Source organism: Falco punctatus, assembly GCF_963210335.1.
Source record: "Falco punctatus genome assembly, chromosome: 7".
NCBI classification, from domain to species: Eukaryota; Metazoa; Chordata; class Aves; order Falconiformes; family Falconidae; genus Falco; species Falco punctatus.
Genome location: NC_137587.1, coordinates 55,075,076 through 55,099,685, shown reverse-complemented (window position 1 = coordinate 55,099,685; position 24,610 = coordinate 55,075,076). Strand labels below are relative to the sequence as shown.

General features: G+C 43.0%; 1 protein-coding gene across 1 annotated transcript in view; it reads right to left on the bottom strand.

Annotated features, from left to right (window-relative positions):
• RFX7 (regulatory factor X7) overlaps positions 1 to 18,506 on the bottom strand; it is a 65,036-nt gene extending 46,530 nt beyond the window's left edge. The window contains exons 1-3 of the mRNA XM_080396685.1: positions 18,396 to 18,506; positions 12,388 to 16,544; positions 1,435 to 11,197 (exon numbers count right to left, since the gene is read on the bottom strand). Coding sequence (XP_080252811.1) covers positions 1,435 to 1,580 — 146 coding nt within the window. The 5' untranslated portion in view covers positions 1,581 to 11,197; positions 12,388 to 16,544; positions 18,396 to 18,506. The remainder of the gene's footprint in view (positions 1 to 1,434; positions 11,198 to 12,387; positions 16,545 to 18,395) is intronic.
• Positions 18,507 to 24,610: the final 6,104 nt, after the last annotated feature.

The following is a 24,610-nucleotide window of genomic DNA, read 5'->3' as shown; positions in this document are numbered from 1 at the left end:
TTACCTGAATCAAATAAGCAGCCTTCATTTAAAAGGCTAACATAGGTACTCTTCTTCCTTGAAAAGAAAACCCATAATAAAAGCAGAGATTTTACTTAGTAGCCATTTTGTCTTCAACTTGGACATGATACCTAATCTGAATGCAGTGTAAACATGCTTTCTGAGGCTCGTTTCCAAACAGCACGTTCATGGAAAGAGAAGAAAATCTAAAAAGGCTATCACTAAATACCATAATACATTAGCAGGGTGTGAAGATTTTGTCATCTAAACAGACAGGAAATCCTGCAGTTTGCATTCCCTCTCTAGGTCACGCTGCAGAGAAAACCAAAACAAAAGGTAGCAAGTGTGGATTAAGGACAATGAATTTACGGTTTAAATTTTTTAAAAAAGAATCCAAAACACCACCCACAACAACCAAACAGTAAATGCAATTTCAGTATGCCATACAACAAAAGAATCTGAAGGTAACATTGTATTTACATTCTTTCTTTTCCAGCTGCATCAATTCAAACCATAAATTCTAACTATAGTATGAAGTAATATGCAAGCTGGATCACTATGTTTCTATTAGGACGAGTACACATACATAAACATATATATATATATATGGTATGTGCATATATATGTGGCGGGTATATATAGAGGAAAACACATATAAGCAACCTATATTTACAACTCCCAACTTTCGCAATACTTTTATCAACCCCCTCAGCCAAAAGCAGCTTTTAAAAACACACACAAAACGTAAATGCTGCAGGTGAGCACCTCTTGCTTGTATTTTCTTTGAAAAAAACAAAATATATTATTTGCAGGGCAAGCTACACTCAATTTCTCTTTCCCTCAAAGGCACCCAAAATAAATACTCTGAAGCAAAACGCTGGTTCACTGAGAATTTTGTTGTGATTTTTAGGAAAAAACCCGAAGGACTGGATTCCTGCGCAGGAACTTGCCAACCACCATCCCAAGTTTCAGCCAAAATTGCATTTCAATGGCCAGACGGGAAACTCAGCGGAAGAGGGAGGCTGGCAAAACGCACCCGCGCTGCAAGGCGCTGCATTCCGCGCTGCACGCCCGTGCTGGGCGCCTCCAGCGCTGGAAGGCGCAGAGGGCACACCCGGGGGCCGCGCCGGGCGCCGCAGACGCCCCCGGCAGGTGAGCCCGCGCCCCCGGCCCCCCGCCGCCCCGCCCCGCCACACAGGGGGCTGCCGCCCACCGGGGAAACCCCCCGCGCCCGGCGCGGCCGCGGTCGCCCGGCGCACCTGCCCACGGACACGCGTGTTTTCCGCACGGCTGCCCCGGGGGTTGGGGGGGCGGCTCCGCGCTTCCCCGCACAAAGGGGCCGCGCCCCCCCGCGCTCCCGCCCGCCCCCCTCCGCGGAGCCGAGCGCTGGCCCGCGGCCAGCCCACCCGGGCGGCGGCGGGGCCCGGCCCTTACCAGATGGAGCTGCAGATCTTGTGCTGCAGCGCGCTGGCCTCGCCGCCCTGCAGCCCCGGCACCAGGGCCGGCAGGGCCCCGCCGGGCGCGGGGGTGCCGGCCAGCCGCCGCGGCGGCTGCCCCTCCGGCTGCTGCTCCTCGGCCATGGGGGCGCGGCGGCGCGGACGCGGAGCCGCACTAGGCCTCTGCCGCAGCCCTCGAGTGAGTCGCCTTCCCCTGTTGCCCGGGGGACATCACGGGCGGAAAGCCGAGCCGCGTCCCGCCGCTTACGCCGCAGGATGGCGAGCCCGGCCCGCGGCACGGCGCATGGCGGCACGGCCTCCGCCGCCGCCCCCGCGCAGGGTCGCTCCGCGCTCCCCCGCCTCGCAGCACCTGGCCCGGCCCGGCCCGCCCCGCGCCGCCGCTCCTCGCCCCGCGGCCGCCGTGCCCGCCCGGGCGCCCAGTGCGCAGGCTCGGCGCTGCCCGAGCTGACGGGCCGCCCCGCGCCGCCGCGGCTGCCGCGGAGGGGGCCGGGGCCGGGGGGCGCGGCCGGGGGCGGTGCGGGGCGGCCCCACCGCTGGCCGCGGGCCCCCGCCGCGGGGTTGGGGCGGGAGGGGGGGAGCGCTCCCGGGGCGGCCCGGCTCTGCGGGGGCGGCCCCCGCTGCGCGCCGGCGGCGAAAATAACACATATGTGTGCGCGTGCGTCTGGTATAGACGGAGCGAGACATGTAGCATAGGTAGGCGCGCACGAGGTATATAGGGCGCAGCGGCGCGCCGGGCACAGGCGAAGGCAGCGGCGGCAGCAGCAGCAGCAGCAGCAGCAGCATTACATCAGCTGCGGCACGGCTCCCCGGCGCGCTCCCCGCACCTTCCCCTGCCCCCCACCGCCAGCACCGGGTGTTACCCCAAAATAATAATAATAAAAAAAATGCCTCAGTGCCCCCACGTCCCTAGAGATGGTGGCCACCGACACGGGGCAGGCCGGAATGCCCCTTGCCCTCAGCCCCGCTCTGTGCCCCCTGGATGCCAATGGGGCAGCGGTGACCCTGTCCCACCGGCCTTCGCCCCCTGCTTTCTGCGCACAGCCGAGGCGGTCCCTGCGCTTCTCCCCATCGCCCCAATTCTGGCCATCTTCTGATGGGAATTGACAGTGGTGGCGATCAGCCACACTCGGCGGGGGCATGGCGCCCAGGTGCCCTTTCTGTCAGCTGTATGGAGGGTCAGGGAGCCACTGCCCAGCCGATGCTGCTCACAGAAAATGCGAGCCTCAAGGCATAAAATAACATAAATACACGCGTGGAGACGTGGCATTGCTGAATCTACAAGATGAGTATTTGTAAATTACTGTGTCACCAACCTAAGCGAGACTTTTCAAAAATAAATCTCCGCTTACATTTCCATCGCTCCAAAATCAGAATGTTAATGGCTGTGACAATGATGGTGATTTTCTTCTTGTAAAACCTCTCATCAGAACCACGAACAACTAAGGTCTCATTCCTGCCTCTTAAAAGCATTTTGGTTTTAACGTTAATTGGAAATTTCTGAAGGTCATCCAAAAAAAAGAAGAGAAAAACACAAGTAACAATTGCAATCAGAAGTAAACAGAAAGTTAATCAATTTAAAATACCTGACCACTGTGCTTTTTTGCAGGGAAACTATGACAAGATGCATGTAAACTGGTGCTGGAAGACAAAGATGAGCATCCTACATGATATTTTCTAGTTCCATGGCAATTTCCACTTTTTTCAATTGTGTCAACACAGCCAGGGTTGCCTCTGTTGGGATCTTTCATGGGACCTTGTGACATCTGCCTGCCCAGAGCTCAACCCACAGGGATCCCAGTCGTAAAAACGTTCTGCCCAGCACATATCTATCAGTCCTGGATTGAAATTGATGGGCCTACACATCCAAATAAAGTTCAACAGATGTGTCTCATGTTTGCACGATCATAGACTATTACAACACATTGGGAAAATACACATCATTTCAGTGTTGCTTTCAGTCTAAACCAACAGTTGGAAGAGAATTCGTTATTTAGTTCCTTGTGAATTTAGCTCCCAGCCATGTCACATTGTAGTCACACGTATTCACAGCTGTATGGGCATTATAGGCCACCCCCCCCAAAAAAAAAAAAAAAATTAGTCACATCTCTTCTGCAAAATCTGGCACGCCAGGCACAGGCTGGCACCCCTGGGCTGCTGCCACCCTGTAATCGCACCAGGTGTTTTAGGGTAGAATGTGCTTAAATTGGCACAGGATTAAACAAGTGGGCCAGACTCCCAGGCTGCATTTTTGTGGTGGAAGTGGTCAGTGGGCCTCAAAAGCCATGTCTGTACTCCCATATCTCACCATCAAGTCACCTTTTTTTTAAAAAACAAAACAAAACAAAACAAAACACCTTTTTCTTTTCCTGTGCTTTTTTGGTGTGAAGCCTCTCGGCTGGAAGGCAGTTTCTATTGCCGAGTTTGAGTAGAAGGCCCAAAATAAGATTGCGCAGAGGCCCGAAGTGAGATCAGGGTCTACGTTTTGTGAAAAGAAGAGATTTCCTCCTCGAGCCTAGCAGCAAAGAGGAATTTAACATTTTTTTGCCAGCATGATCCTTGAAAGAAACAGGGTTGTGCTGTGTATAGCTACGGCAGGGAAGCCCACACTCCGCTCTCCCAGAGCCTTTCTCTATGACTTACTATTAGGAGTAACTCCCCCTCAGTGCTTTCCTTGCATTCCCTCAGTGGGACGGAGCGCGGGGTTTGCTGCATGTTTGGTGCATGCCTGTTTTGACACCTGGTGAGGAATTTTTCCCTTTACGCAGCAGGTAGGCTGGTAAACGTTCCTACGCAACCAGCTGAACTTGCCTTGTGTTTCGTACTGTCTCCAAAGCTGTGCAAAATGGGTGAAAGAAAAATGGCCACAGCTTATACGCAGCTTACATGAGTATACACAAAGTAAAGCAAGGAACAAACAGATCCAGAGTAACTGTGTAAGCAAAGAGCTCGGGCTGACGGAACTGACTTGAAGGGGAATTATTTAACAGCTACGAGGCAAACCTGAATTCGTGTGGACTGACTGGAGACCTCCATGGAATATCCACCTCCACCCCTCTACCACTGCCTGCTGGAGTTCTGGTACCCACTGGCTCCGAACACCTTCATTTGGCGCAGAGATTGAGCTCCTGGTCAGCTCCATATAAAAAACACACAAAAAGTAATAGAAAGGACTTAATTTTGCATCCCATTACTGTAAATGAAGGCATGTGTGAAAGATTAGGCATGTCAGAAACCTGACCGCTGTTTGCAGGACTGGGATCTTCCTTGTTCTTTCCCTTTTTCCAAACTGTTTGTTTCTAATGGAAGTGTGCAGCAGCTGAGCCCAGAGCAGGTAGGCTGGGGCCTTCCTGCTCCTCTCCCTTTCTGCAGACAGACTTTGCTCAAGTGATGTTGCTGTATTAGTGCTAGAATTCCTGTCTTTTCTAACTCAAAAGCGCTGGAAGCGTGCTGTGCCGGACAGGTATATTCATTAGAGGATGATCTTCAAAAAAGAATGACAGCGCCATTTTGGGGAAAGGAGGAGCCAGCTATCCACACAAAGACAGTCTCCACCATGCCGTCCTGTGACAGGCAGGAGCAAACTCCATTTTGCCAGGTTAATTCTAAAAGCTATGTTTATTTTTCCTCTATTCCTGGAGCCTAGGATCTAACATGAGCCCTCTCTGCAGGGAAAAGTTATGCTGAAATACTGTCTAACCTAATTTCCAGGATTTTCTCTACTGTACTTTAGCGGGGCTTTGTTTTGTTTTTTCTTCCATTATGAATTGTCTCTGACAGTCGGGGGATATCGCATCTCATGCTTTCAAGGAGGAATGCCTCGCTGCCCTTTCTCCAGCTAGCAGCCAGCACGGAGGGGAAGGCGCTTTTCCCACTCTCCTGTGGGATGAGACGATTACTCTCCTGTGTCAATGGAGAGGATCTGCCACCTCTGGTCTAGGACAGGGCCAGAGACCTGCAGGCTCAGAGACTAACCTGAGGTATGAGGCAGACAAATGATGAAATCTCGCTATCTTTATCCTCAAGATAAACATAAAACATACTCTGTGAGGATTATTGACTTTAAAGGCTTGCTAAAAAAAGACACTTTCCAAAAGCTTTAAAAGCTGGTTCAGTGAACTCCATTTTGATGCCTTTTTGCAGCTCTCCTTCCCTAGGGATGTCTGTCTCCGTGTATCCTGAGCTATGCCCAAGGTATCTCCCTCTGGTTCTCTTTGTTTTGTTATCTCTGTTCATGTGTGCACCTGTAAAATGAAAGTGCAATAACTCATAGTTCACCTAACCAATTCTAATGAATACTTCAGCTTTTAGTTTCAATTATTTAAAAATAATAATAATTTAAAAAGCCAGTTTACCTAGGAAATCTTCAAACTCATATCATACCACCCGACAGAAGAAGTGGGGCTGTGTTCAAACCTGGCAGTGAAAAGGGGGCTATTTCAGGTATAACGAAAGCCTGCTGGGTCTTGCTGCATCTGTTTGGAGCGGGTGCAGGCACTGTGTGGTGGGCAGTATTGCAACCTGACTGTAACGGGGAAATATTTTAAAAAATGCGAGGGAAGTCTGAGGTAGGCCACATGGTCATGAGTCCTTCTGCAAAGAAAGAGTATTAGCTACCACTCCGACTAGTTATGGAAACAGTTTTCTTGGCAACCACAGTTCCAGCTCTCTGCTGTGCCATCCGTTTAGTCATTTATAGCTCTGCGAGGCAGTTTTAAGGCAATGGGTATGTGGCCTTGCCCTGTCCAGATGTGGGCGATCCTCAGGTGCAAGACAGCGATGGCCCTGGCTCACACCAGCCCGGCCACAGCTTGCCATGGCCAGTCAGACGAGGAGTATGGTGTTTGCTGGGATAAATCACAGATCATTTGCATTCAGTAAGTCATGATAACCAGATTAAATTTCCAAGGTCCATCTAGGTCCTCTGATGATACAGAGAGTTTGAAACTTTTCATTTCTGTAGACTGCCTCCTCTGTACAGCACAATAAATCTTTGTCTCAATGTAATGTGAAATGGGCTCAGCTGCTGAGCTTGGAAAAGTTATGAGTATGGTGTTCCTATATACCGCATGCTTGTCTTCAAGATGGAAGAAGTCAATAAAGAAGAAAAAGGCATCAACTGCCACAGCCTAAGAAGACTACTTAGAAGGGGACAGTGGGTCACAAAAGGGGTGATTCAGACCGCCCTGTACAAGGCTGATGAGCAGGAAGGGCGGGCTGTCACTGGAGAGAATACCAAAGTCTGATACTTGACTGCATGGGGTTTTAAACAGAAGCATCCTTCCATTTTCAGTGTTTTTGACTATTTGATGCTCCTGCAGGTAGATGTTACGGGAAAAATATTTTCAATCAGACCCCTGCGCAGATGAGTGATCTCGTCAGTCATGTCGTGCTAATTCAAAGGTTTGGTTTTGGGGAGATTCTGACAGAATCAAGGCCAAGGAGAGAAAAATACATATTAGTCTCCTATAACAGAGCAATAAACGCCTTAGTCTTTCCTTGAATTTTTTCCTGTTGAGATCCAGCAGTAAACTGGAAAGGCACAAGCATTCAAAACTGAACATTGCCTACTTGCACAATGGCTTGAGTGCAAGGAGAGGGCCAGCTGCACTTCACAGGGGCCTTGCTACCTCCATAAAACCATGACCCAAAATAAGCCTCCCACAGTAATGCAGTGGCTCTAGGTATCTGGTAGCAGAGGACTGGAGAGCCCCAAATCTCCAAAAGCAGAGCCACGTGGCACAGGAACCATGAATTGCAGCTACATTGGTCCGAGCTCTGGATCCCCAGATAAACTGTGGATGTTCTTAATCCTACCGCTGCCTGAGGGAGTCTTGGAGGGTTTCCAAGTTTTACAGCCTCCTGAGAAATTTGTTTGCATTTTCTCCTATATGCAAATTGGCAAGGCAGCGATCCAGCAATACACAAGTGCTTGTGATGGTGGCATTGCCCTTTGATTCCCCATCTTGCGAGCAGGCAGTATCTTCAAAGATCAAACACCAGCCTGAGGACACATTAAGGATTTTTGTTCTCAGGGAAGTTGCCCCCCAGAAATGGGGGGAGAGGAAAATGCTATTTGCACGTTGTGACTGTAGAGCAGACAGGTAAACCCACACAACAGTACGATGCTGTAGCCTCCCATTTTGCCTTTCTTTTTTCAGCGCTTTATGCCTGACAAGACAGTGAGGTGTCCTGTCAAAGATCAAAGCAATCACATCTCATCACTACTGGTTTATGTCCATCTGGTTGTAACACTTCAGTTCTTCTTGGTCAAAACTTCAGCCCTCCCCCTGCTCATCTTGTGGCCGGCAGCTCCACCACCTCTGAGCGCCACATCAGGACCCTCTCATCGACGGAGGCTTTTGCCCCAAGGGCTGCTGCACACACTCTTCACAACCTTTCCGCCAGCAGTCATGGCACCTCCAGCATCCGTGGCTGCTGAAGGCAGCGCTGCCTGTGCCTGGGAGCGGTGCTATCAGTGCCTCGTCAGGACGCAGCAGGAAACGTCTGGCCTCCGCTCCGCGACCATCTGCTAAAACCAGGCCTCCTCTGGCGGGAGTCCAACACAAAGTAAATAGAGTTTCACAGCCAGATTTCAAACAACAAAATAACTGAGAAATATGGCTCACTGCTCCTGGTTCTCAAATTCAAAACATGGAAGCCCCTAGAAGCAAAAATCCTTTATGGGCCCCAAGACCTTTTGGTTGTCAAATGGGCCCACTGTAGCGAATGCTAGGGAGAAAGTGCAGTGATGTGGCTAGCTACATTTTAGTTAGCTACACCTAATTAGTTCAATTGATGCATTTTTAAGATCGTTTCTTTCTCAAGATCAGTGATGGAGAAAAAAAATTAAAACTGGAGAATTCAGCTTGCAATATTTGTATGGGAAACTGTACAGAGAATTTCGAATTTTGCTACTTTATGATATTTTTCATGGTATAGGAGAGATAGACTCAATGAAGCGTGAATGATTTTTTAAAAGAACAGATTGGCATGTCTTTTAAAATAGGTCAAGTTTTTGGCCTAGTTTCCTTTAGTGTCCCTTAAAGCAATGGGATTTGAATATCCATGATAGTGCCATTATTTTTTTGGTTTTAGCCACATCTATGTGTGCCTCTAGTTGTAAGGCAGAAATGTTCTGTCATAAGATTACAATGGCAAAGACCACATGTCTCAAGCGGTATTTCTGAACAAGTTACACGGAGCGGTAAAATCTCGGCAGTGGCTGCATTTTGTCCTTATGTGTGATGTTAGAAAAAACAAACTATGAAAAAAAGTGATGGCCAGTGAAGCCAACACCTGCAGACTGAAACCCTGTCAAACGTGACCTATTAACTCTCCAGATTTTGGGAGAGTTAGCACCATTGTTTGCTTTCCACCTTTAAACTGATGAAATCAATTAACTTGATTTAAGTAGAAAGCAGAATTACAATAATGACATCTAGATAGAAGATACACAAGACAGCAATTATAAAACCAAACCAAAGCCACCTATGTTGAATGAAGACAAAATACAACGGTCAGCTGTCAAAGCAAAAAGAATCTGTATGAGTACATTTTGATTCTAAAAAAGGATGTTTGAGATATTTAAAGAGGGAGGAAATTCTCCATGCAATATTAATTAATATAGAATAAATAGCATCTGTGTATGGAGCAGTCTGGTACATATATTTATGGATGCATCTTTGCTCTGTGAACATAACTTAGGTATAATACACATGTATTTATGATGTTACATAGACTTAAATATTCAACATTATACCCATACCAGTAATTGTGGTTGGCCTTAGTGCAGCTATATGGAGTGAAGCAGGACATAAGGAGGATTTCCTCCATCCCAGAGCCCTGGAAAAAGGCCAGGTACGAAGCAAGAGTGGCTGTGCTTAGGGAATACAAGGACAGGACTTATCAGTCTCCCTGCTCTCCCCTGAGGCTGAGGTGGGAGCTCAGTACATCCTTATTAAGGTGCAGGTTCTTCTCCCCACTGTGTTGATCCATAAGGGATACTGCCCTTCAGGCACAACCCATTTAAAATGTTCCTTGTTGTGGTGAATCTGGATTGACCTAACACACAGCCAGTAATAAACATTAGTTGGCTCACAGTATTGTACAGTAATAAACATACTGAAGAGCTTGTCAGTGCATGCTTCGGGAAAGAAGTACAATCTGGAACAACAGAGTCTACGCATACACTTGGAATACAAATCTTTTGCAGACGGTGGACTTCATTATGAAAACTGTTTGTGATTCCAGTTAAGCTGTGAGTGAAAGCACTGCAAAGGCTTGTCCAGTATTCATCCCACTGTAACGTGGAAAGATAAATCAGCCTCTAATAATGGAGACAGTTCTAAGAATACCTTTGTTTTAATGATTAACACTGTTTTTCACTGAGATTTGTAGTTGCAATCACCATCACGGACTGGAACCTTTGTTTTGTACCCGATCCTACTCTGCATTCTTTGCTGAAGAACTAGTGTGAGCTGTTACACATGTGGCTTTGTCTGCACAGTTTGTGACATAAAAAGGCTCAAGAAGGGGAAAGAGGATCTTTCTTTTTGCAGAATATCACCGAGTGCAGTAAAGTCATCTAGACAGCTCCAAAGGATACTGATTTGTGAGCAACTCTTTTTCACATATTACTCCCACTGCTTCCTATGAGACAAGAATATCATGCACAGAGATCTGGTTGGAGTTTTCACACTGGCCATTCCCCCCAATACTGCTCATATATCAAAATCGCTTTCACTTCATAATAGATGATAAATTATTCCAACAATAACTCCAAGAATATTATCTTTGTCTGCCACACTCTAAATAATTAACAAAGATACCAGGCAGATTTGTGCTGCATTTGATAAGTACCAGGAAAATGTTAGTACTTCTGCAACGATCCCACTTCCAATAGCTGGCAAAGAATCCCACTGAAAGATCTTCCTCAGCATGAATATGTGACTGCAGAATTACTCAATGAGGACTGATGGAATAAATCTCATTCATTTATCATCTGAATCAAGTTGGGAAAAAAAAGTCATATTATCTATTTACATTGAACAGGTTTGTAGGCTTCACAGGGAGTTTTCCTTTCTAGCATTGAGCTCAGTGGAGCATGGACATTATTTTCTCTTACCAGGGTGAAATGTAAGAAATGAAAGACTGTTCATTTATGATACTATACATAGGTCCAGATTCTTAATGCCTTCATCTACCTTTGCAAGAAAGTTTGCACTGTGTTGTCCTGAAGTCAGCAGCGCATCCAGATTTCAGGTGCAAAACAGAAGCTCTGAGTGGAATACCCGTAATACGGAACATACAGGATAATTACACATTGCATGCTAAAGTAAGGCAACTGGCTCAGCTGCCTGAAGGACAGGATTTTATTCTGCTGGGCTGAAGCAATCTTCTGTGGGGTTGGAGCCAAGAACATTGACAAGAAAATGTTGTTCATAATCCATCTGGCTAAAATCTACTTACCCTATCTAGGCACTGCATCTAGCTCAGAGCTAAAATTAGGCTATCAGGAAAGGTACCACTGAGATGGGGATGAAGCCAGAGAGCTGCTGAGGGCAGATGGGTCCATGGGCAGATAACAACATGTGAACAGGGGTGGGATGGAGAGGCTGGGTAGCAGTTCTTATGTCAGACGAGCGTGGCAGCGAATGAGTCAGCAGTGGTGGTTATAGTCTTCTCAGTACCCACAGCGATCTTTGCGGTCTTAACCAGCGTGTTTAGGTTGGATGCTCAACCTAGCAAAACACCAATAGCAAATCAGTTTAGATAGGAGAAGAATGGCATCCTTTATCAAGATGCTTTATCAATGCCTTAATTAGTTACAATACAGTCACAATATCACTACTCTTACAAGTCAATACCGCATACAGCCAAGAAACAGCTATTTCCATACTATCAGGCTTCTAACATTTCTCTAACAATTCAAAAGCAAAGCAGACTAAGCTATAAACTCCAGTACGACAGAGCACTTCGTGTCCTCTGCTATTTTTAAGTGAACCTAAAAGATGATTGATATATTTAAATAGCTTTTTAATAAATATTAGGTGTCAAATTGTGGAAATATAGATAAAAGCTGCCATTTTACAACTGATATCATCTGGGGATAGGAGGAAAGCATGGGGAATTATAATGAATAGAAACCTGGCCTTTACCTTTTGGGATAGTGCTCAGAGTTTTGCTGCGGTTTTAATCTTAATAACCTCTAGTGGAGCAGCTCAGTTTACAAAACAGTGAACTTTGCAGCTGAATGTTTTATACCACTATGCAAAGACTAAAATAAATAAATCAGTAGGTCACCTTCCTAGCTCAATTTTTCTGAGGCAGATAATTTTCTGTCCTTCACAAAGCAAGGAACAGATCTCTCTCAACATTGGGAAGAAAGGAAGGAGGGGCAGCTTTCCCTCTGCTCTTCAGTTTTGCTTTAACCCCTAGAATGAGTTGATTGCATTGCGTTCATTAAAAGTTCCCATGTTGGGAAGGATAGGGCATTTGCTTGCTTGCTTGCTTGCTTCTTTTCTTAATTTCTCTGCTTTCAGTTTTTAAAAAGTCCTCCCCCCAAATTCTAGCAGATCCCAACTCAAAAATCTGACTGTCTAACTCCAGTTTGAGAATACTGCTATTCAGATGGTGCTGTAAGGGCCAATTAGCCAAGTGTGACAACAACCCAGGAGCAAGACTTTTCTCAGACACAGGCTGTGTTCTTCCACCTTTAGGAGGTAGGAGAAGTAATGATTAGTCCTTTTATTAACATAGCAGGCACCCAACATAGAGCTGTGCCTGTTTAGGCTTCTAAAAACAGTTTGCACTGAACATGCCCTCTGGCTTCCTGGCAGAGCTGCTCCCATACCAGTAACTCGATATCCTCGCTCATGGTCACCATAACACCAGCCAAGCACACGGAAATAAGAGCATCTTTAGAAAATACCTCAATGGGTTAAAAAAACAGCAGGGCCCAGCTACCGAAGCCATGTCTGAGATTCTTCCTTCTGCAAGGCGGAGAGGGGGCTCAGTACCTTCTGGCTGTTCGCTACTTGAAGAGGAAAAGGATGGTTGTGCAGATGGCAACTTCTTGCATGGAAAATCTGTTTTCAGAATTGCAGCAACTGAGTAGTTTGAGTTGCTTTATTCCTCCGGGGAGGGGACAGAAAGGTATCAGCTCTGCTAATGGCACGCAGAGTGATTAACTAAATGCTACAAGGCCCAGATTCTGCCCTTATTGTACTGGTGCAGCTTATAGCAGATGATGCAGTTGCACAACCATGTTAGAGGACAAACACTGTCATGGCAGAGATACAGAGCTTTATTACTAGTAATTTAACTGTCAAAAAGGAAACAATATACTGCATAAATGCCTGGTAGGTGGTTAGAAAAGATTATGTTTTTAACCTTATCCGCAATATATTTAATCTCAAATTACAGATGCAGACACAGAACACACTGATGTTACTTTTAAACATACCAGACTTGCCTCACTGTAAGATATTTTCAGATTTTTTTGTTGTGAATTTTTTTCATTTTGAGGCCTTTCTTGAATAGGAAATTCTACAATCACAGCACACAGTTTTACAACAGTTGCGCGTTGTAAAAAAATACTACTCTGCTTTTCAAATTTCCTCCCTTCTTTCTGAAAACATAGACAAATTAATGAAGAATAATTATAGCCTAGACATAAAAACAATCTGTCAATATTTACATGGTGCTATTTCGTTTCTTGGTCTTTCTTTGCTGGTTTGATACTTCAACTAAGCCCAGCATGCATCGTCAAGCCCTGGATCTAATAACTTGGGAAGATGATATTTTGAGATGCGTTTGCATTAGCAAGTGAAAATCCAAAAAGGAGTGAGGAAAAGTGTCCTCAGCATCATTCAAAATAATTGCTGAATGAGACATCAGGATATACTAGGATAAAAAAAAAATCCCAAAGGAAAAAAAAGCAGGCAACCAGACTCCAACTAGTGAGCTGAGCAGCAATGGGAAGGCCTGTGGGTCCATCTGCAACTTCCTCAGACACTGACTGTAAAACTTTACATTGATTTATACTTCTGTTCAAATAAAGAAGCAACTAAGACATACTTATGTCAGGTCCATTTTAAACTCTTTTGCTCATCTGTGGTTTTTTGATGCCACTTTTTAGGGGTTTAAGGAAATTCTTTTGAGAAAGAAGAGAACTGGGGCTTGAAAACTCCCGGTTTCAACAGCTGGTGCCCCAGGCACCACCGTCTGGAAGAAAGAGCAGTTTAAGAGCTATCGGATTGCTTTTCCATCTCACTGGCATTATAGCTTCATAGTTCTGACTTACTGGGGATCAAACTTGGATATTGATAGATATTTCAGCCTAAATGTGATTTCTCAGGCCACAAGTGGGGGCTTTTAGTGCGATAGTGCAGGCTTGCCGCTTTAGTAGGGGCATTGGAGCGAGGCAAGTGAATGCTCTGTTTCTTTTTTGTTGCAAGTACGTAAGCGATGCTGCTTCTGAAACCCAGTTGCTATAGTATTGCAAATAACTCAGTGAGTATGAAACCAAAAGTACTGCCACATAGATGCGGCATATTTCTTTCAGAAGTTTTCTACCCAGAAGTATGATTGTTAGCTATAAAACTCTTATTCGTGCTTGTTTTTTTAAAAAAAATCAGTTTTGGTGTTGGTTTTTGGAGGGATTTTTTTGCATCGTTCTGGCAAACCTGCAGTTTGGGGACTAAGCAAATAAATGCCTTACCTGGAACAGCTTTATAATAACTGATTAAATGAGCCTCTTTCTTCACATTGAAAATCCCTCTTAAGATTTTTACAGTTATTGGGGCGGGCAGTATCGCACAGAGAAGGTATCTGAAACGCAGCACGAAGGAGGTGCTTCCAGGAGCAGCATACCTGAATTCACCTAGTGAATTGGTATCTAAATCCTCCAGTTCAGGGAGCAAAAATACGACACAAGGCATCTGAAATCCCACAAATGGTAAAGAGTTTGTTTTCCAAACATTTCCAAGTGGTTTTCTTATTTAATTTCTCAGACGCTTATGGATGATGTAATCTGAGTATCAGATTATTGTCAAGTGTGCACAAGCCTCCTCCTAGAAGGTCTGGCCTGGGGGTGAATAATGTACTTTGTGCATTTGCAACACAATCACTAGGCAGAGCACAGTGCATGCACTGCCCTGCTCTGCAGTTTGCCTCGGTTCAGACACTCTCACTCAAGCTACTTGGGTAAAAGAAACAGCTTTACAATTTTCCCCACAGTATACTTGCCTCCTAAAAATTTCCCACATAAGCATCCTTACTCCTGCAGCTCCACCAGTGCTAGCAAGTGTGAGGGCTGGCATTTTTGGTATAAGAATATCTCTATTCTTATAGAATAATATATATAATTATCTCTACAGTGTCTGCTCTGCTCCCTTGAATACATTTGCAATTAATCAGAGGAACATATGACAAAGGGTGGTCTGCTGTGAAAGGTACCCAGTGCGCTTGAACTTAATATCCTCTCATTTCATGCGGATAATGATGCTCTCTCTCCCCCTGGACTCCCTCTTTTCCTCAAAACTGCTGAGCGAGGAAGACTAGAAGTTCTGTCTGAGGAAAATGAAAACAATAAAAGCTCTGATCTACTTACAAGAAGTGCTGTAAGACAGCCAGGCTCTATATTGCTATATTGTCTAATATACTGTAGTAAAACATTATTAAAATCGAAGCAGTTGATTTCATTTTCAAATAGGTGATGTGTGGAGATGAATGTTCTTCAAATTATCCTCATTAGTACTTTCATATATGTTACACTGATTTTCATATCAACATTGTATGATCTCATGTGGTATGTAGTCAAATAGCTGGAATCCATTAAAACCATGCTCCAGCTGTGCAATCACTGTCCTCACAAAGATAGATTTTTATGTGTGGGTAATGTCAGGAAGAATCCACAGCTTCAATTATGAGAACATCAAAATATGTTGTTTATTGTAGAAAAAAAAAAGCATTTGCAGCAATTTAAAATATCCAGTCAATACCACACTGCTAAATCTAGATAATAGAAATCCTGGAGAAATTTGAGCTAAATCTGTCTGGATTATAGCTGTGGGATTATCTGAATGCTAAATTACTGTATATGCTTTACTCACAAACATGAGCACAGACAGTATAGGAAGATGGATGACTATGCAGATCGCCATAAAACCCATCCCCAAGAGACTTTTTCATACACTAGGTAAACAACCCCTCTCAATTTATCAAGCATTCTGGATTGAATTAATGTTGTCATTTACTTCGCTGTTGCTGTGTAGAGGAATACGGTTTAACTTGAACAGCTCCTTCAGCACCAGAAAAATAACAAAGGTTTTCTCTGTGCAACCTTCACAACACACAGAGTGCAGGAATATTAATTGGCTGCTGTGTTTGTGTAACTGAATTAAAGAAAATGTAACTGTAGTGAGTAATCAGAAAACCAAATTATATGCAATATTGAAAGAAAAGATTAACCCTGGTTGTCTGGTTAAACCTCCCCTTCCCCTCCCCCGTTGTTTACACACCATGTTTCTGGCTTTCTAAGGACATACAGTGAATGAACCTGGATTGACCTGACACATAGCATCTCTCAAACTTTCCCCTTGAATGATTCACAGATGTGTGAGCTGCGACCAAAAAAAGCAAAAGAGGAAAAATACAGGCTACTGTACAGGCTGAGTGGATGTGAAAGGGGTGTTACTGTCTGCATGTGCAGTGCTGTTGTCTCTCCTTCGCTGCAAGTGCACAGCCACTGATTACAAATACACATTCCTTCGCTTGCCCATTTAGCTCAGTTTGACAATTGCAAGTGAAACCACAACCAGTTAAGTCCACATAGGAATTATTCTAATTCCTATTATTCTGCTCCTGTGTATCAGTTTTTATTGCTCTCTGATGCTTTTTTGATATTCTGGGTGGTGACACTGCACGTCCGTGCAGCACACAGTACGTGGCAGGTGTAGCAATCGGGAGGGCTTTCCCGGGGACAAGGGCTAGGCAGTAATTGCTGCTTCCTGTGAACAGCTACCGGCTGATGTAGATATGGCCACTTTCATTTCCTTCTTTCTCATTCAAACAACGTATGTAGCTCTGTAAACAGATTAAATACAATTTTTGGATCCTGGGAAACTGTCAATGTAATCCTTTGGTCAAAGTACAAACAAACAAATGAATGGATCGGCCTTAGTCAGAGTTCAGCTGCATCCAGATTTTAAGATACGTAGTTTTCACCAGAGAACAAATTCAGGAAGAGCACCAAAACCTTGGGGTTTTAGTGAGAAAGAGGGACTATTATGAGCAGATGCCATGGAAATTTGGGCATGATAGCGGTTCTTCTCAAACTGTGCCCATGTGCTAACAGATTCAGTGTCAGCACTCTCTGGTGTTTTAGATAATGAAACACTGGTTCCATTCCTCAGTTTTTCTCCCTCGACCAAAGGAGTAATTTCTCACCGTTTCCACCACTATTCTGGCTGCTTTTGTGATGAATGTCTAAATACTAGTTGACCTGGAAGACAAAAGCTTGGTTGTTACATCAACTGCCCATAGACTAGTGCTCTTACGGAGCTGAACCAGAAGTGGTAACAATTAAATGTTTTAAGAGTAAAAGGTTAAAGCCACCTAGACACAAATGTCACAGCACGAGTGACAAGCTGAGTTACTGAGCTCAGGTCTACCCTGTGCCAATGACTGCAAAACACATTGCAAAGACTATAGACCACACAGCACCAGTCTCAAAGGTGGTCTCTACATCATGGTCTCTGCCACAAAAATAACATGCAGAATAGAAAAAATTTGAAAAGTAAGTACAGCAAGTGAAGGAGTACAGGTTGGAAAGGGCTAACCTTAACATTGGGTTTTTTTTTTTAAATCAAGCTAAACTCATGTATAAAAGTAAATTCTAAAAGAACTTGGAAAGAGACAGTATGGTTTCATACCATGTTACCAATTTAAAGGATAAATAATTTGGGTGATTGAAACATTAGGAAAAGATTTAAAGCAAAAGAAGAAATCTTATTGATCCCGAACAGTACAGCACAGACATAGATCAAACAATAAAATAAGGTGCTTCATATTACTTGCAGGAATGCTAGATATGCTTCTCCCATCTCTTATATGTTCATTATGAAATTTGTTCTACTGTAACCCAGACATAATTTAAACTATTCCCTCTGCCAGGAGAAACCAAACTTTAAAGGCAAATATTAACTCAACTAGCATGTCTTTCTGGAAAAATAAATATGTTTTGATTAGCATGAGCAGTATTTCAGAAGATGGATCAATTTCCATTCAAAAGGAGATGAAAAAAATTTAGAAATCTGATCCAGCAATGTAATTAGATAACAGCTCACATGCTTAGCACTATATAAAAGCTTACTCACTTTCCTGAAACAGAGTTCCAACATTAGAATAAATCTCCAACAAAGCTCAAATCTTTGTCAGACAAGATCTACAAAAATATTATTCAAGTTGAGAAAAATATGTTTTCAGTTTTACACAAGTAGTGCTTTTTTAGCGTAGCCCCCTCAGATCAGCAACTGCCATCATCACATGGGTAGCTGTGTAAAACTCCACTGACAAACCTGGACGCTGCGCTGTAACACACTGAATGCTCAGACACGCAAGTGGTCGGCACTTAGCTAATGGTTGCTCAACGCGGTCCAGAAAAGAGGCAGTTTATTTTCATTTCCCACTGGACAGCTGACCGCATAAGGAAAAACACAATTATACGTGGCATGGAATAACATTATGTGCAGCTTTATGGTTAATGTCAACACAGTTGGAAAGGCTACATGGAAAATAAACCACAACCTTAGTGGAGGTGGTTTTTCTACTACAGGCCAGCACTTAGTCATGGTGCCCGGACAGCACAGGGAAGGGATGTATGATTGCTGTACTGACTTCAAAGAGAAAAAGGAACTTATTTTTTACTGCCACTACCTGCTTTTTTGCTCTTTCATAAGCAGTATGTTACAAAGGTTTTTCCAGTCCTTAATTTGCCAGGTTAAGTGGTTAAGTGATTTCTTCTCTTTGCCTTTCCCTGTATCTGATTTGAAAGACAGTCATCAGGCAAACCTCCATTAACTCTACTCATCGCTCTCACACAGGTGAAGTGCTAGACTCTCAACAGCTATCTGCTGTCCCGCTTCGACTTTGGAGACCCTTTCTTTAGATCATTCACCAAGGCTAAATGAGCTCTGACAACCCTTTCTGGGGATCTGTTTTCCTCTGTTCATGTGATCTCTAGCATCATCTCCCAAACCAGTCAGAGAAAGTTCCTTCTCTGATTTCCTCTGTGCATCGGACAGACACTATTTTACTGTGCCTCAGGCCGGGGAATGGAGCAGAACAACACACGTGAGTTACCAGCAAGTTTGTTATACAGCAAAACAGAAAACAGGAATGCTGTGAGCAAACTCCTGAGGGTTTGACACTGTCTCAGAAACCTGTAGTCCTCTGCTAAGAGTTAGCTTATTAGAAAATATTAAGATGATTTTATTGCACTCAACATCTCCTTAATATGATTTCAAATTGAAACTATTCCTCTTTTAATTGAATTAATTAGTCTTCTAATATTTAAAATAAGATTAATTAACAGACTTCTGCAACTTTACATGACCAGCATCACACGTTACTTTTAACAAGATAGTCCCTAAGAAAAGAGTCTCAATATGTTTGTTGTCACTGAAGGCATTAAAATTCACGTCAGAGGTAATGACTTCCTCTATAAATAATGCCTTTGCAGTGAGCAGAGCGGCTTTTTGTGTTTCACAGTATCAGCTCTGTGGTAGTTTTTAGTGCACTTTTGGACTTTACGCTTGCATGAAGACTATAATCTGCAATACAGCTGTTAGTTCAGCCTGCTTAAGAAATGATAGGTGATCCTCACAGAAATGAACTCACCATTCTGGAGGTATGACACAAGTTTATGACAATCTCAACCTAGAATTTTATTTTTTTTAAGTTTTAACTCTACTTAAATACATTTTAAGACTCAATATACAATGAAAAGAAGCACTACAAAATCATGTTTATAACCACAGCTGTTTAATATGCTCATTTTTGCATTTAAAAAATTATTAAATGCAACTTTTCACTTAATGCTTAAGCATAAGGTTTTTAATTTACTGATACCAGCAATAATTTTACAATTAATATTTTTACTGTTCGAGCTATCTGTTTACAGTGAGAATTCAACTTTTCTTTGATAGCAAACATATGCTTTCATCTCTACATTCCACTTTCTGCTTCTTATGCAGTGGCAAGATCTTGCAAAATCTGAGTTGCCAACACTGGAGGAGAATGTCCAAATCTAAGTAAACAAAACAGCCATTCCAATGGATCTTTTTCTTTTGATCAGGTTTTAGGGAAAAGAATTCACAACCTAGTCTTTGAAATTAAATGCCTTTGGAGTGCTCTTTTTACTCAGGACAGCCAAAGGCATAAAAGCTGATGCATTTAAAACTAACATCAGCCAGTTTTTCTTCTCTCCTGTCTTGTTAACCAAAGGTTCAGAGCATTTGAACACAGACATTCATTTAATAATGCTAATAAATCAGAGGACAATAAATTTTAAAGGAATGCACAGCCTTTACCTGCCACTACATTGCTTGTACATCTGTCCTATAACGCTCAATGAATATACAACACCTAAATTAAAGTAGGGATTGAACTTTTGGGAAAGAGGACAGTAAAGGGTGATAGGACGGAAGCAAGGGCATTTTCCCACTATGTTTGTGCATGCGACTAATACATTTTGTATTTATGTATTTGCTTTTTTCAGGGATTTGAAATCTTCTGTGTTTTGGGTTTATTTTTTTTTCCAGAAGGCCTTCTCAGTTATCTGTTAACTGTTACCTGCTGAGGTATGAATCCTGGGAAAACCTCAGCTGCTCTAAGAGAAAAAACTCATTGTAACCACACAACAGAAACCTTTAGATCTCTGTCAGATGGACCTAGCCTGGGAATTTAGCTCAGTATTCAGTCCAGGGCCATTTTTGCCATGGGTAGTTTCTTCAAAAGACAGATGTTTTGCTGTGCCCAATTGTCTCAGAGTAGTTACGTCCAAATCTTACCTCCACATTCCCTTTCACAAAGCAATTCTCATTAGAGAAGCCCTGCTTCAGTTTAAGCTAATTCGCACATTACTATTAAGGCCAACTGCTGTGGCCTTGACCAAGTTTAGGAACACAATCGATGTATGTACCTGTCAAAAGAGTCAGTGCAATTTGAGTTCATGTATAGAAAACAAAAGCCCCTGTGCTTCTCCTGGTGGCCATCCTCACATAAAAGATGTTCCCTAATGTTGGTCTTGGACCTCCAATCTGAGGGACTCCTTAGAGTGCTGTGGGGCATCTGCAGCAAGAGCCAACTTCAATGGCAACTGGGGGGGGCTCAGCATGCCTAAAAATAAGGACTTGTATTTTTAAAAGCTCTCAAACATTCTGTTGTTAAAATAACATTTCTTTTTTGTGTGGCAGAACAACAAAAAGAAAACCCCTATGAATTTCTGCTGGCTCTGCAGTAACAACAATTGCTGTCAGCATTTGTTTATGAAAACAGGCAAAAGATAACAAACTAATGCTCTCCTCCCAGCCGGCACTGAGTTACACATCTTTTACTACAGTTAGTGAAAAAGTTTGTACCTCCCCTAAGCTGAAATGATTTTCCAATGCGGAAATGCACTAACGTGTCAAGTGCATTCATCCAGGTGGTTCACACAGGGACATGTAGGTTGACTTTTACATTTTATTACACTGAAACAAGTTTTCTGATAGAGAGTAAGCATTAGCAGGGAAGCCAAGGGCTGAACTGGCAATGTAAACTGAATTAGCATTTCTTTTATCAAGCAACATTGAACAAGCAAATGCCCAAGCATGTGGTATTCCAGTTTAAGACTAACATTGAATGCTAACATTGACACACTGGAAATGTTAGAACTTGTTTGTACTTGTTATATAATATTAATTTGTTTGGTGATGCCACACTGTGTTCACTGAATATTTTAGAACCATCATGTCTTACTCCGCACTGAATGAAAAATTAATAAAAATATGCAAGTTGATAGTAAAGGCCAGATCTGTTGTGGCATTGTCAACACAGCAAAGTAATTTTGAAAGACCTTATCTGCATTCACCCTTGATATGCACACTCAGATATACAATGTGGCACATCCCATGAAAGCAACAGTATGAAAAAGTGTTTTCTAAATTAATTTTATGCTATGTAGGGGAACACATTCTTCCAAGTGAAGAGGAATTGGACACAAGTGGCGACACACCTATGCAAATTAAAATATTCATGAAAAGTGCAGAAGAGTATTTGGCTCTTTCAGGCTGTAGGGTTTTTGGTTCTAAATACACGACTGGATTTCTTACCGACAACCACATGAGAGGAACAATAAATGTAGACCCCTAACAAAGGCTGTGATGAACAGGAAGAGCACAGGTAGATTTGTACTTACTCCTGTTGTAACTGCAAGGTTCTGCATCTAGGTGACAAGATTGTTGTGGGGTTTTTTTTATCTGCCGGGTCAATGGCATGCCTCTCTGTTGAAGAGTGAGTGATTTCTTCTCAAAAGCAGCTTCTTAACTGTCTTAAATTTAAGTGAGATGGGGTTGGTTTTTTTAGATGGAGATCTAACATGTAAAGGGACAGTCTTTAGGAGTCCTGGTGATCAAATATAGGGAAAAATACTTAGCCCAGTTTTATTCTAGTTTGCAATAAGTAAAATGAAACTGGGGGAGGAGGAGTCACTGATTTTTTCAACTTCCGTATCCTTTGTTTGAAACAGGATGAGGAAATCACCTCATTTAGGGAAAAACCCTACTTCCAGAACAGACCCATGAACATTTGACAAAACTATCCGGTAGCAGGATCTAAGCACTGATTTTGGTGTATGGATGACATGCAAAATTCTTTCTTTTTTCCTAATGTAACTTCAAACGTGACAGTATTTCAGGTAGGAAATGGTGTAAGAGTTCTAGTTTCAGTGAAATGAGTTATTACTTTGTAGCTTTGGGAACAAGCTAGGAAAACAGCATTTATGTATGTTGCAGCAGCCCTTTAAGGGTACCCTCCATTAGAAAATGTTGCATCTCACACAGCAGGAGGAATTCCCATCATCAGTGAAGGATATTTCCCTTTAGCTTTGATGTTGCCATGTTCTGAAATCCTCTGAACCACCGTATGGGAGGACCATGTGCTTTTTAATTAATTTTCAATGTGGCAGACTTTTGCATTGATAAACCAGCTTCTCTGTTTTTTCCAAAAATGCCAGCTACTACTACAATGAAAAATCATACAACTGTCGTAACAACCTGGTAATATTACAGTGGCCACTTTGAAGAGTGGTCTGAAGAGTATTTGCCAAACCTTTTGATCCCTAGTAATCAGAACAGAAGTGCCCAAAATCCAGAGATTAAAGGATTAGGCCTCAAGAAAGACTTGTAGTATTTCAAGAAAATGTGACTGATGCTCACCACTTATTTTTTACAGTGCTGATGAGATTTAGTGTTTAAGGTCCTTTCCTGTTCAGACATAAAAGCTGCTGTAATCAGAGTATTACTAGGGAAAACTACTCTGGTTGGGGATTCAATATGTTTAAATTGTTGAGCCAAGGTTATTGTTTGGATTAGGTTAGGAAGGATGACACTGAAATAAGTAAGCCCCAATAGTGCAGCGAAGCAGAGAAGAACAAAGAAAAATGTTTGTATTTTTAAATAGCAATCTGAATAGCCTAAGTATGCTGGTTATAGCTATATATAAAAAATAACTTAGAGTAGCCTAGAAATTAGGTATTTTATATGTCTACACAGATACTAGAAACAGAATAAACGTTTCCATTGCACTGAAATCCATATGAAAGCAAAACCGGAGACACTGGAGATGGAAGAGACTTATTAGGTCAGCTTGCCCATCCCCCGGGCCCGTTGTCCCTCAAAATCTGCTTGCTCAGTTCTCACACACCTCCCCAACTTCTGCCACACAAAACTTGACACAAGCAACTAACATCCATCAGGGTCATTCTGCTAGAAAACAAAAGACACCAGGCTACACTGACGGTAAACCAGCTTCGGGTATTTGTCAGTAAGGTCTAAAGATTTTTTGCAGACTTCATATATCCAAACAGCTCAGCTAGCAGCTTTTTCATAAGAAATACAGGCAATTAATAATACTTGGTCATCTTTGTATTTCAGGGAGCCATTAGAGACACATGAGGAAATATCACCACAAAAATACGTTCTGATATGCAGTCGTGCCATTACAAACACCATTGGATTATTATTACTGATTAGGGAGAAAAATCCAACAGCTGTCTGGGGAATTCCCTCGATGTCTGGATTATTGATTTAATAGCTACACATTGTCTAGATCCTACCACTCCACTAATGTTTGAAAATGCTGTGCATGAGTTTACGTTATTTTTTTTTCTATTACTGCACAGAAATTATGTGATTTAGTCTGATTTTCAGAAGAATTCAAGATTATCTGTTACTTCCACTCCACACAATAGGAATATGAAATAGCAACTGCATCTTTTAAAATAAAAACTACAATGAGTATTCAGACCTAAAAAAATTTCCAAGTTTTCTGAAAGTTTCTAAGTATTAAATTTTACCTACAGTCCATTCCAAAATTCTGCTCTTCCCTCTCTGCCCTCCAGAAAATTGGAACTAGAAAAATAAAGTATAAATTTAAGAAATTAAGAAATTTAAGGTAGGGAAACTATTCAAGTGTGAAGGGTCTGTAGTTGTTACAGTTGCTCAGGTTTCAGTGATATGCTTTGGAAGTAACTGTGACATCCTGTCTGGCACACTTGGAATAAATAAGTAAACAAACAAACAACTGCTTGCTAGCTTTAAATTCTCTGCCTTCATCTGCAAGTGCTGCAGTTAGGCTGTCTCTGGTTTACTTCCTTATGACTGGGTTCAGCCTGCACAGGCTGTGGTTTTTGCTCGGCGTGAGGCTCCCTGTGCATGCCCTGCTTGTGAAGCACACCGATAAGAGGCATGGTGTGAACGGCGGTTTATGTGACATGGACCATGAGATATGGCAGCACTGTGTGGCACGCTGCTGTGTCGGAGGCAGCCCTGGTGGTAACACAGATCTCCTTCGAGCGTGGATTGGATTGCTTTGGATTCTCGTGCCTAAAA